This window comes from Gordionus sp. m RMFG-2023, chromosome 2 (assembly GCF_954871325.1).
Source record: "Gordionus sp. m RMFG-2023 chromosome 2, tfGorSpeb1-WG-v2, whole genome shotgun sequence".
Lineage (NCBI taxonomy): Eukaryota > Metazoa > Nematomorpha > Gordioida > Chordodea > Parachordodidae > Gordionus > Gordionus sp. m RMFG-2023.
Genome location: NC_088776.1, coordinates 22,777,472 through 22,791,800, shown reverse-complemented (window position 1 = coordinate 22,791,800; position 14,329 = coordinate 22,777,472). Strand labels below are relative to the sequence as shown.

The following is a 14,329-nucleotide window of genomic DNA, read 5'->3' as shown; positions in this document are numbered from 1 at the left end:
TAGTTTTATTGATAAGTGATTGTATTTGTACTGGTATTTTTGATTTTGTTTAATCATATGTTTATTTACAGGTTCTCACAATGCTAAATAAAAGTAAAATTAACATATTCCATAATCAAGTTTTTATTTAATCGGGGGCTTTTTGCTTCTCCTTTTATTTTCCATGGGATGGGCCTTTAAGTAAGTAGCTTTGCCTCTTGCTGATGATACAATAATGATCATGCTAGAGAAAAATGTTCCTATCATTCAGATAGTCCCAATAGGTAGTATATTTTAAATTTTAAGTTAATGTTGAAAGATCTGCAGTAAATTATAATTATAAATTATTGATCAATAATACATACTACATATAAAATAGATAATACATTTGAAAGTACAAAATTTATAATCTGGTTAAATTTGCTTATATTTTAAAAAATATGTAGATAATTAATTCAGGAATTTTACCATGCTGATCTTGAATTTAGCAAGATTTTTTACATCGTTGATTTCTTGTAATAAAATAATAAACATTAAAGAATTGTATCAAGACAAGTACATCGGAATAATGTTTCCACATAATCAGTTGAAAAGTAATACAGAATATTACGATTTTAATACCACTTATGAATACATTTTTGACTCGAAGAACACTTAAAGAATCATAAACTGTTGCTCAATTACTTCCAAATTTTGTTATTCTCTAACCCATTAGTGAGCATCTCGGATGAAATTAGAAATAAAATTTACTATTTATATACGTTTTATTTGTAAGATATGGTAAGGAAATAATTGGAAGTAACTTGAATTTAAATATTGGTATGAAAGCTTAAAAAGAATGGACATTAAATCTGAGAATGTACTAAGTGAATTCAATGTTTGTAAACAAATATTAATAGACTTTCCAAATATTACAAAATTTATTTCAAATTTTAGCATTCCGACATGTACTAATGAAAGAACTTTCTCGAACGAAGGCTAGAAACATATTTGTGAAATACTACCTCGCAAAATAGATTAAATGGCTGCTCTTAAATATTCATCGGGAATCAACACCAGTTAATTCCGAAACAATTAATTGATTATCAAATTTTAAAAGTGAAATAGATCTAACATTATAAATTATTATCACGTTTTTCTATTAATGTTATGTATATATATATATATGTAATTTTGTTCTAGACTTATTTTTTGATATAATTTTTTAACAAATGTCATATATTTTAAATAAAATTAATATTATTTTAAATTAAAATTAACCTCCTTTTGTAAAAATATTATATAACTATATTATATAGATTATAAGAGGGCCGAACCCGAAGACCCTCCCAAACAGGGGCGTCGCTAGCCTTTACAATCTCAGGGGATCAACTAAAAAAATTTATGGGGGGGCTTCGCCCCCCATATCCCCCATTTTGCAGGCCTTCGGCCCGCTTTTGCCCGGCCTTCTGCCGCGTTTTATATTAATATATTATACTTTTTTAAAATTTACTAACTCTAAATAATTATTCTGAATGTCATTTATTATATTTTGCATGCAAAATAAACTAGCATATAAATCGTTAAAATAATACAAGACATTTCTAAAAATAATATTTTTTAATACAAAATCTATTTATTACAATATAAAATATTTTCGATTGTTGATATAAAAAAAATTTGGTCTAAAGAATTGTAAATGATAAAAAAGGTTAATTAATTCATATATATATGTCTCAATTGATAATGGGATTTGAAAACTACACAATATAATCTTAGCAACTTACATTGACAAAAGGTCATGAAACTAATATAACTCTATTACCATTTTAGACAATGTTTTATAGAAAGGACTAATAATAAAAAATTTATAGACCTTACCAAATCAACAATTCTTGAAGAAGAGAATATAAACGACCAATCCAAATCATAAAACTATATGGTGGTTATAGCTTCCTCTTAGATGACATGATGGTTGCTAGATAAGTAATCGAGAAAATTATTGTATGATATTAAATTTCTAAAAGATTATCTTCCATTTTTAATGATACATAAACGACTACACAGTTGACCATTATTGCTTATCTAAAATATGCGATCATATGCTCTCAGCAGCTTTAGTAATAATCTTAAATTACATAGCCATACAAATCTGGTTAATTTGCAGTTTTAGCCATGACACTCACGATGGTAACCCATATCAGAATTTATTCTGTTAGATAAATTGATAAAATAAAAACACTAAAAACCTTTAAAATAAATTATGCAAATATATTGAAATTTTGAGTTATTTATACGGCAAAAATGCCCTATTAGAAATGAAACATTTTGTAACTACAAAATAAGAACCAGAGTGATATCAAGAAAGCAATTAAGATTTTATATATTATTGTCCCACCATCTCTAGTTGGCAGCGTCTATATGACAGGATTTTCACTGGACCCTCTTCAAAAACCTTTGCCTACCACCCTAAAAAATCGCCGCCTTCGGCGGCGGTGTCTCTTTATCATTATTTTTACCTATTTATTTATTGATACTCTTTTCAAAGAATTTATAAAGGATAACTTAAATTAATCTAAATCTACTACCAGGCGCGTACGCAGGAATTTGCTGTGGGGGGTGGAGGGGGGCAATTAAAATTTTTTTTAATAAATTTTTGTTATTTAAAATTCTGAAGCATAAATTTATTAGGACTAATAACTATTTTTAATACACAATATTAAATTAATGTGAATTATAAAAATTAAATATATAAACCGGCATATGAAAAACTTTAAAACATATAAACCGGTATATAAAAAAAATATAAAAACCGGTATAAAAAAACTTTCAAATATATAAATCGGCATATAAAAAACTTTAAAATATATAAACCGGCATATAAAAAACTTTAAAATAAATGTGAATTAAAAAATATTAAACGGATATAACCGGCGGCATATGAATAACTATAAAATAAATGATCCAAAATAGAAATATTTTGAGCCTTTAAAATTTATATATAAAGTATAAAAAATATAAATGTTGTAAATATAAATTTACATAAGTTTATTAGGTAAAATTGTATTTTGTGAATGAACTATTTATAATTCATAGGACAGCACTTAGCAACTGCTCCCAACCTTTTTTGGACCCCAACAAAATGCTATAGATGCTTTGCATCAATTCAAACATATTTTAGATTATTTTCTTAATATATTAAAATTATAAAATTGCACAAAAAATTTTAAAAGCATATAATATATTTATAAGATAAAATCCAATCTTCGTTGGGATAGAGCTAATTTTTCAATTATCTCATCCGTGCTTGGCGTCAAATGCCTATGAATATTCAATAGGGCCAAACCATTCAATCTACTTTCAGAAGTTGTACTTCTTAGGTAGGTTTTTATTCTTCTCAAAGAAGAGAAGGTTCTCTCATTAGTTGCAGTACTAATGGGAATAGTTGCTAATATATATAATAATTTTAATATATTAGGAAAATAATCTAAAATATGTTTGAATTGATGCAAAGCATCCATAGCATTTTTTGGGACTATAACAACCATGGTTAATCTTTTATACCATAGTTGGCATTCAGCCAATAAGGCATCATAAATAAGATACTTTAATATCTTCATGATAAAAATTTGCCAAATATTTTATTTTATTTCTATCACCATCTGAAAAAGGTTGGGAGGGTTTTTGTGGAAACAATATCTGCAGATTGCTAAGTGCTGCCCTATGAATTAAAAACCGTTCGTTTATTTGTGTTATAAATGTATCTAAAAGAGGGATAAAGAGATTTATTTTATAATATTCTTCGACTGACCCGATATTAATGTTTGGACGATGAGCTTGCCTTGCTGCAAGTCGAGGGAGACAAATATTAAACTCATATTGTTGTGCTTTTGACTCAACAATAACATATAAAATATGAAATTCGTCATCAACATTAGCTCTAATTTCATTGAGTTCTATTAAAATACTCTCTGCTATTCTCATCATCTCAACCAAGTCAATATCGGGTTTTTGAAAAGTATTGCATAAAATTGTAGTATAATTAAATAATTTATTAATACATTGTAATGAGAAAAAAAAATTAGGTATAAGTATGGAATCTAATAATTTGCTAGCCTCTGTAGAAATATCTCTCTCAGACCATTGTGATATTTCGGTAAGAGCGTTAATAATTGGTTCTTCTAACTCCATAAAAGATGTCACAGCTTGATGGCGAAGGCTCCATCTTGTTGGGCAAACTTTTTGCAATTTTTTCCTCCTTGTTGGACAAGGAGTTTCAGAAATAATTCTGTTCAAAATATTTTGTCTCTTGGGATATCTAAACATTTCATAGATGCTAGATATTTTGCCTGATACAAATATAAGAAATTTAATTGAAATAAATAAAATTATACCTATGCAATTTGATATCAATGGCAAAGAACATGCATTAGATATTGCCAGGTTGAGGGAATGAGCAGCACAATGGACATATATAGCTGTTGGGCATTTTTTTTTATAAATGCTTGAAGCCCATTGAATTGCCCACTCATTGCACAAGCTCCATCATACACTTGCTACGTATCAAATTTATATTAAGTTATATTTTTGAAAAAAATAATTTTATAATGTGATTAATTATTACTTTGAATTTTTCAAGATTGTCAAATATTACATCAGCTAAGGCAGACCCAGTCATGCTTGAAGCTGGGATAAATTGAAGAAACATCTCTTTTATAATGTTATTTTGAGTATCTATATATCGTGCACCATAGGGGTAGCCAGGGGGGGGGGAGACAAGGGGAAATTTCCCCTTCCTTCAGAAATTTATCACTTTTTGTAAATATCATTTATAGCTAATAAAAAATATCCCCCTTAGTCCTCCCCCCACTCCCTGACCCTCATATATGTATGCATATATCTTAAATAATAATTTAAAAGAAAGAATGTAAAAGTTGATATTTTTTTATAAAACTATTCATCATAATTTATAGATTTTTAGAAAATAAATTTATAAATATATAAAATGAACCAAAAATGTTTTTTAATAAATGGAATATAGGCCAAGGATAAGTCTTAAGACAGAAGTGAAATGTATTGTAATTATTAATAATAGATCTATAAAATTACTAAATTATATAATATATCAAATATATTTTTTTATAAAGTGAGTAATTTTAATTTATTTATCTCAATAAAAGTAAAATATAATTATAAAACTATTGATAAAATTAAATCATAAATTAAAAAAATATTAAAGCACAATATAAACAGTGGAATATTATATGTCGTCGATTTACAATATATCTAATTATCAAATGACAATCAAGTATTTTTACCAATATAGCGAATTATATATTTTACAGAAAACTACTAAATATTGATAAGGACATCAGAAAATATCTTTTAAAGACATTGTGGGATGAATAATATGAAGATTAAATTTATATAAACCTAAATAAAATAGAGAGCGTTAAATAATTGTATGCATATTGTTGCTATATTTAATATTAAGAGCATTGATTAGTAAATTTTGTCAGATTATTAACTGTAATATATTCTCTAACTGTCAAATATGTCTGTAAAAGTGGAATTTTACTTATTATTTTATAACTAATTCTATATAATAGAGTAAAATCAACTATAAGTCTACTTATAGTTATAAATAAATTTCTTATAATTGTTTGGAATAAATTATTACCATGCTTTTATATTAAGGTATATTCAATAGAAGTAATTTATTATATTTTTATTTTATATAAATTAATAAAAATATATTTCATATTTGTTCCAGGCTTATTTTTTTATTAAAATTTGTAAAAATATTTTATGACTATATATAGGTTAAAGTAACCCGGCCAAAGGCCGGGGAAAAGCTGCCGAAAGGCCCGCCCAAAAGGGGTCTGGGGGCGAAGCCTTCAGTATTTTTTTGATTCCCCCCCCCTTATGAAAATCCTGGCTACGCCTATGTCGTGCACAAAGTGACATCTGCTCAATGCCAGCAATGTCTGTGGTCTCATCTGCCAAAATTGAGTAGCATGGGGCAGAATTGATTTCAGTAATCAATTTTTCTAGAATGATATTATTGCAAACATCAATTATTTCATTTTGGATCCTAGGGCTAAGATATGTAGCATTTTTATTACTACTATTAATGCTCTCCATTAATGCAAAATCTCCTAATGCTTTAAATTTTATAAGGCCACGAAAATTCCCTTCGTTATCATTATTATTGAAATTCAGGCTTCCTGAATCAAAATGGCCACGTAAAGCTAATCCCTGCAACCCACAATATAGAATAGCCTCAATAGTTAGTCTTATCTTGCATCTATTTTCTTTTGCAATTGTAAGCCTACTTTTATCAATATGTGATGTAATGGGAATCATATCCCCACTTTGAATTGATTTTTTTGAGGAAATCATTAGTTCACAACTTTTGTGATAATTTGTTTTTTGATGATTATCAAAAATTTCTCCAGCATCTTTGTATCTGTTAAATGGAGTCTTAACAAGAGTGTTAAGCTTAACCAAATTTCTTCCAGCATATCTTGGACCAAACAGGACACATATCTTACAATAAGCTCCATTGTCACGGATAGAGTATGCTAGCCATAACCATCTAGTAAAATAGCTGTTTTGAAATTTTAGCTTTCGATTAGCACATACAGTTTGTGGATATTGAAAATTGAGGGGTGGAATATAAATCTATTATTAAATTAAATAAATTATTTATCATAGGTATCTTATATTTATTACTTTTTTAAGAAGTAAGTGTCTTTCTTCTAGGCTAATATTATCTTTATCCAAAAAATTGGCTATATCATACGGATCAATGTACTCTAGAGTTTTGTATAAGGATTTTATATGAGTATAATATTGAGATTAAAATTATTTTAAAAAAGCCAAAATCTTTATTTAGAATAACCTTTTGATGGCTTTGGCTCTATATCCTGACTCTCAATTACTCTTCCAATTCCAACAATTATTTCATTATTTATGGGAGGGGTTTTAATTACTAAAAAAAGAAAATAATAAAAATATGTTAAATTTTTGCTTTTTTATAAGATGACTTTGACTAGAATCTTTATCATCATTCGTGTTTTTAAAAAAATTTCTTATGTCCATAATTGTTATTTGACAAGAAAAAAATGGTAGATAAATTTGCCGTTAAAAATTTGAAAATAGTAGATAAATATTACCAAGGAAAACTTGAAATTGAAATTAATTGATAAAATAACTTAGTAAATGATTGTGATAAATAAATGTAATTAAATATATATTTGAATGAAAGATATATGAATAAAGATTATAAAAATAATATTAATATATAGAAAATAATATTTTTGAAAAATATATACGGCATCTGCATTTTTTGGCTTGGGGGGGGATTTGCCCCCCCCCATCGCTACGTACGTGCCTGTCTACTACCAACTATCTATATTTTGTGATTATAAATAATTTATTTTTTAGATAATAAATTCAATTAAAACCTCCATTATTTACAATGAATTAGTTATTATGGCATTAAGAGCTTGCTAAAATATCTAAACCTTTTAAATTAAATTTAAAAGGATAGTTTATTTGGAAAACAATGTGTATGATTGTTTGCAATATATAGATTTGGTCGATTAATTGTATTATAATAATACTATAATAAAAGTATAATTTTTACAGCAATAAATTTTGTCCTATTTCATCCAAAATTTAATAGATAACCCTCCAAAAAATTTATCCTACCCCCAGTAAAGCAGCTTACCTCCTACCCCCTCAAAAAAATAGGATGCAAACTGTTCCTACCCCTCCCGCTCATGTAGACACTGCTAGTTGGTATATTATATCTTAAAATAATAGTCGTTTGTAATAATATTAAAAATATATTCGTATTAAAAATTTAACTCAAATATATATTCCAAAGAAGAAGAAAATTGCTTCCTAAAAACAAGTTACAAAGAGAAGAAAGGATATATTGTGGAATGAATAATATTACGATTAATTTTAATTATATTGTAAATAAATAAATGGCGTTAAATATTTGTAAGCAGTTTGTTACTTATATTTATTATCAAAAGCATTTATTAGTAAAATTTTAAAAACATTAACTGTAATATATTATATAACTGTCAGATACGTCTGTAAAAGTGGCATTTTACCTAATATTTTATAAGAAATTATATATAATAGAGGATTATAATATGTCTACATACTTTTTATAAATAAATTTCTTATAGTTATTTGGATTTGGACCTTGAAAATAATTTTAGGAAGAGACAAGATAATTAAATTTAAAAACAATAATATAGTTGATTAGTGATTTTGAACTCGGCTAAAATATTAAATTAATAATTTTCACTTAATAAATGATTATATTTATTTAATTAGGGTTATATAATAATTTAAATAATAAAAGTCAATTAAGCTTCAACTGTTAATGCTAAATTAATATTTAGTGAGTGATATTGTTATAATTTAAACATAGAATTTGATTGCAAGCTGACATAGTATAATTTATATGTAATAATCTAATCTAATATTTAAAATAGTATTCATTCAATAAAAACTAAGATAGTCTTATTAATTTTTTAATAAAATAAAATCTATATATTACTCAATAGAATTATAAAAGAAATTATTCAGAGGGAAATTAAAACATTTATTTTTAGCTCAAGGGGATAATAAGTAGCCATTAAAAAAATTTTTTTGCTTCAGGGGGCTATTCAACTTTTAAGGCCCCCCCCTAGCGACGCCATTGTTCCAAAATGGGGTATGAGAGCGAAGCCCTCAATAATTTATTAATTTCCTTTCATCTTATGTAAACCCTGGCTACGAAGCATTATTTATTCGCAATAAAATATATCATTACTCATCCAAATTTTATAATTTATTTTTATACAAAATATAATAATTGACATCTACTAATAGCAAGTGACTAGTACCATTTTTAAAAAAAGCTAATCAATTAGTTTAGACAAATATTATTCAGCAAAATATTTGGCAAAAATAATAGGTAGGCCATTTTTAAAAATCGAGCCTTAACAACACTACCCATGACCCATAAATTAATGTAAATTGCAGGTCACTAGAGTTATAACATAATGTCAATAAAACTCTAATATATTTAAATTACCCGCCAGTTTTGATTTTATTTAAGCTCAATGAAAATATATACACCTGAAATATCTTGGCATGCATGTGATGCAATATATAGCGTGGATTTTGACCCTCTTTTTAGTAAAAACATATTCGCAACATGTGGACTTGATCATTATATTAGAGTAAATTATTTTTTGAAGTCCATTGTAAATTTTAAATCTAGATATGGCTTTTGGAAGAAACTAATAACGATAAAGATTTGAAAATTGAATTTCTTTCCGAACTAAATAGACATCAAAAACCTGTTAATATTGTAAGGTACAGTCCAGATGGTAATTTCATTGCTTCAGGTGATGATGAGGGCATAATTTTTATATGGAAACGTTTACCTACCAGAATCAAAAAGGTTGAATATAATGTATCATGGTCAGTTTATCGCACATTGAGGTAATTACAATAAAACATTAATATATAATTTATATATAGAGCCCATTTACATGATATATGTGATATTTCTTGGTCACCAGATAATCAATCTTTATTTTCTGGATCACAGGATAAAACTTGTATAATATGGGACATTAGCAAAGGTATGTTATAAATTGAATTATGTTTTATCTTAAAATCAGAAAAATATATCAACTTGTTTAATGATCATAAAAATTTTGTACAAGGTGTTGCATGGGATCCTCTTAATAAATATATAGTTTCCTTTAGTCAAGACAGGTAAATAATATTTACAGCTTTGTACAATATGAATATATACTAGAACATGCCGTGTTATAAATTTAAAATCTAAAACCACAGTTTATAAAATTGTTAAAAAAAATGCTGTTTCTTGGGGCAACCAAAATATAATTAAAGGTGATATGGATGAATCAAAACACAAAGTGCTAAGAGAAATATAGATTTATAATAATGCATTATTTAGATAAATAGTGCCCACTTTTTTCAAGATGAAAACATGAAATCATTTTTTAGAAGGCTAACATTTACACCTTTTGGTGAATTATTATTAATACCTGCAGGCTGTATTGAGACTGGTAAACAATTTAAGCCAGTTACTTACATTTTTAGTAGGAATAATATGAAGATGCCAGGTTTTATATTTAAATTATTATTTAAATTTCTTTTTTTAAAAAAAATAGTTGCATATATTCCAAACTTAAATAGATATTCATCTGTAGTTAAATGTTGCCCTATTATATTTAAATTAAGAAATTTGGCTAATCCACAGAATACATGCTATATTAAGTTTAATTTTTTTGATTTAAAAATACTAACAATTATTTCAGTCTACCTTATCGAATAGTCTTTGCAATAGCATGTGATAATGCACTAAGCATTCATGATACTCAACAACTGAGCCCAATATTAATGATTAAGGATCTTCATTATTGGTGGATCAGTGATCTATCATGGTAAAATATAATACACATTTTTGTAATATCGGTTACTTTTAAATATGGAAATTATTTGAAATAATAGAATCAGTACATAGAATATAAAAAATCTTATAAGCTTGAAACATCTTGTTTTTTGGAAATGACAGTTTGCAATGCTCGATTTTGGCTCACTATCTTTTAACAGGTGTCCTATTAGCATCAACCTAGCCTGTACAATTTCTTCCAATCAATTATGTTATAAACTGAATAAGTTATTTAACACGAAATCAGACTTGTTTCATGCAACATCTTTAAAATCTTTGCATGGTCCAACCTAGATTTGATAAAAAAAAATTGGCCCAGCCTGGATTTCTTTAGAAACAGTCTGGGTATGTAAATTTTCTACGCCTTGACTTTTCAAAAAATCTAAATATACCTACCAATTGGGCATTTTATATATCTTTTTATGTTAATATGTAATAATTTTTCAAATTATTTTATCTTCCTGTTTGTTGTAAAAGGAGTGAGTTTGAATCACCACACTTTCAATTTGACTGGTCAATGCTATTTCCCTTATTTCCTGAACTTTTTGTAGTTTAATAAGTATTTTATATAAGTGTCAGTTATTTTGAGCATACATAATTGCCTGAATTTTGGACAGAGAAAAGGAGAGATAAAATGATACTTATCTTAAATAAAATTTTCATATTGACTGTTTCTTTGTTGCTTTTAATTCAAATATCACCTAAAATAATATTTTACTAAAAATATTTTTTAAGGATCTAAAAAATAGAAATATGATAAGTGAGAATGTGATATATTGTTATATGATACTGTACCCAATTTTTAAATATATTTCATTTATTTTTAATCTTTATAAATAATAATGGCGATTTAAAATATTCGGCCCAGACTGGGTATTGTAAAAAATTTTTTTTAAAAAATACCGCTCTGCTCTTGATGTATAAGTAGAGCTAGTCCGTTCAATCGATTTTCTAATATCGTACTTCTGAGATAGATTTTTAAACTCCGTAATGAAGAAAAGGTTCTCTCATTTAAGTGGGGCTAGTTAGTAATATTTGGAAAACTCCAAAATATTTTTAGTATGCAATACTACCATAGCGTTTTTTGAAGGATTGATATTCTATTATAATTTAAATTTTGAAATTATTTGGCCTTCAGAAACATTTATATCCCCTGAACATAATTGTGCGAAATATTTAATTTTTTAAATATCAAGATTTGATATATCCTCAGTCCATTTCCAAACAAAAAGTTTTTTCAAAGCGTTTACTGATGCATTTCGAATTTTTAATTCCAAACAATAAACGATTTTTATTAACAGTTGATTTCTTATGTAACAAAGTATTTTAAATAATTTGTACCAAAAATTACTATATCCTAAGAAAAGGGAATACATTCCAATGCAAAAAAAATCGACCCTCGTATTGAATCTAATAATAGATCAGCTTCAGATTCCCATTTTTATATTTCTCCAATAGATCAAAATAGGCTCTTTCACAAAATGCTGTTTGATGTCGAAGGCTTCATCCTGTTAGGCATGCTTTTGGGTTTCTTTTTTTTTGTAGCCCAAGGGTCAGAAATGTTTGCATTCACAAATTCTGTCCCTTTGGATTTCTTAACATTTCATACACTCTAAAATTTTTGCCTAATCATAGTTAGTAGAGAAATTAAATGTAACTTTTTTGGTTAATAAAATTTTCTTATATCCTTCATTGTTTAAGGCTTAAAAAATGTAAGAAAATATACTTTAAATTTTCATGAGATAAAATATAAATATACAAGAAATAAATATTTAAATTAATGCTAACTTTTTTCATAAAATTTAAAATAGAATACTTTACAATTTATTAAAACCTCATATATTTTTTACTATTAGGGGGTAGGAGAGCTGACTAAGCGTCTTTTTTACCGTAGAAATTTTTCGAGTAATATTAATTTTTATGTATATTGCAAAATTGAGAAACAATTTATTTTTACACCTTAAACCTTTATTTCTTTTGATTGCAATAATATTTCATTTGAAATATATGTTGTCAAATAGTTGCCTTTTAGTCCAATCGTTTTATATTTTATAAGTTCAAGCTATAAAGGGTTTTGAATTAAGCTATATTCACAAAAAAACGGGTTTACTCGGAGTTAAGATCTATCTTTTTTTTAAAAAAAAATTTTTTTTGTAAAATTTTATATAGACCTCGTCTTTTAATTAGGTTACAAAATCTAAAAATTTTTTTGAATAATGGTTAGTGGATAGAATTAATAAAACTAAATATAATTAAATAATAAATTTAGATTCTTATAAATCGAAAATTTTTTCCCGACATCTATAGGCCGATATATATAGAGGAGAGGGCCATAAATGCCACTCCATTTTTGTATATCTGTTTTTTTTATATTACGGAGATTAACCAAAATTTTTTACGATACTTTAAAAATGTATTTATACCGATATAAATTCTATAAGGATCCGACGATACATATATGAATACATTCTCTAAATTTATAACGAAGCGATACATAAAATAAAATTCGATACATTTTCTATAAAATATCATCTACTAAATATTATTATTTTATTTTAACAATATAACATTTTTAAAGTTTTTTTTATGAGTAATATTTTTAGCTACATTGAATATGTGTTCAACTGGTGAGTTGGAAGGAATTGTGGTGTTGTATTTAATAAATAATTATTTCATATAAATATTAAAAATGGCAAAATTTATATTCTATGTAGTAAAAGAATAAATCTTTGACTTTTATCCGGGTTTTATAATTTCAAGACTGGCCTAGATTTTTTTTAAATATATGGCTCAGCCAAGGTATTTTTAAAAAAAAAATTTTAAAAGCGGATTATTTGTCATATCACGATACTTTAATGACTCCTTTGATTAATATAGGTCCAGAGATGGTTTAACACTAATAGCTACATCAACTGATGGATATTTAAGCATCATAAATTTTGAAAAATTTGAATTGGGAGAACCATATAGTACAACTGATATAACAATCAATAAATGCTTAAATTTGAACAAATCATTTCAAGTACATATAAATCATAATATTTATTTTAGTAATTTAATATAAATTATATTGTAAGGAATGTGAATTGGAACCACTTATGTCACGAATAGGACTAGATCATATCAAGAATATCATGGGAAATCAATATAATTGCAAAAAGGATTTATTAAAACCAGGGAAACTAGAAATTCCTTTGAGTCATACACCTATTACTAAAGTTAAAGAACATATACCCACAATAGTTAAAAATAAAGATCATAAACCTTCAACCATAGTTAAAGAGCATATAACATCAACCGTAATTAAAGATCAAGCACCTTCAACAATATTTGGAGAAAATGCAATTTGTCCTATGCTTGAAGATAGTAACAGTATTATTATAATTGATCAAATCACTTCTCCATCTCCACCTAAAAATATCAAGTAAGTGAGATTTAAAATAAATTATCAAACACTTTATTTTTCATTAAAAATCTTATAAACATTAAAAATAAATTTGATATATTACACATAATATTTATAAAAAAATAATCTATTTACATATAATTTTTTTTTCCGCATAATTCAAATTGACAATAATTATATCAAGTAATTCCATCGATGATGCTATCATAAATGAAAAACAACAATTATCGCTGCCTAAGAAGAGAAGAATCGTTCCCATAACATTGCATAAAATTGAGATTTGATTTCATTTTTTCAAATTTATTTAGGTAAGTATATTACTGATAATAAGATTATTATATCTATATTTATGCAACTTATTTTTTATAATATTTATATTTTAAATAATTGTCAACAAATATATTATACACTTGATTATTGGAGTGCTCCAAAAAGATATCTTTTTTGGATAAAAGTATAGTTTGTTT

General features: G+C 26.1%; 2 protein-coding genes across 2 annotated transcripts; one reads left to right on the top strand and one right to left on the bottom strand.

Moving 5' to 3' along the window:
- Nucleotides 1–5,781: 5,781 nt before the first annotated feature.
- LOC135924191 (uncharacterized) lies at nt 5,782–7,062 on the bottom strand. The gene is made up of 4 exons (XM_065459239.1): nt 7,008–7,062; nt 6,863–6,952; nt 6,694–6,776; nt 5,782–6,642 (listed from the first exon to the last, which is right to left on the bottom strand). Exons 1-4 carry the CDS (start codon nt 7,060–7,062, stop codon nt 5,782–5,784), a joined length of 1,089 nt encoding a protein of 362 aa, XP_065315311.1.
- A 2,027-nt stretch (nt 7,063–9,089) lies between these two features.
- LOC135925536 (chromatin assembly factor 1 subunit B-like) lies at nt 9,090–14,235 on the top strand. The gene is made up of 11 exons (XM_065460925.1): nt 9,090–9,209; nt 9,251–9,474; nt 9,514–9,617; nt 9,657–9,753; nt 9,797–9,917; nt 9,959–10,127; nt 10,176–10,281; nt 10,323–10,448; nt 13,334–13,478; nt 13,534–13,880; nt 14,047–14,235. Exons 1-11 carry the CDS (start codon nt 9,090–9,092, stop codon nt 14,144–14,146), a joined length of 1,659 nt encoding a protein of 552 aa, XP_065316997.1. The 3' UTR covers nt 14,147–14,235.
- Nucleotides 14,236–14,329: the final 94 nt, after the last annotated feature.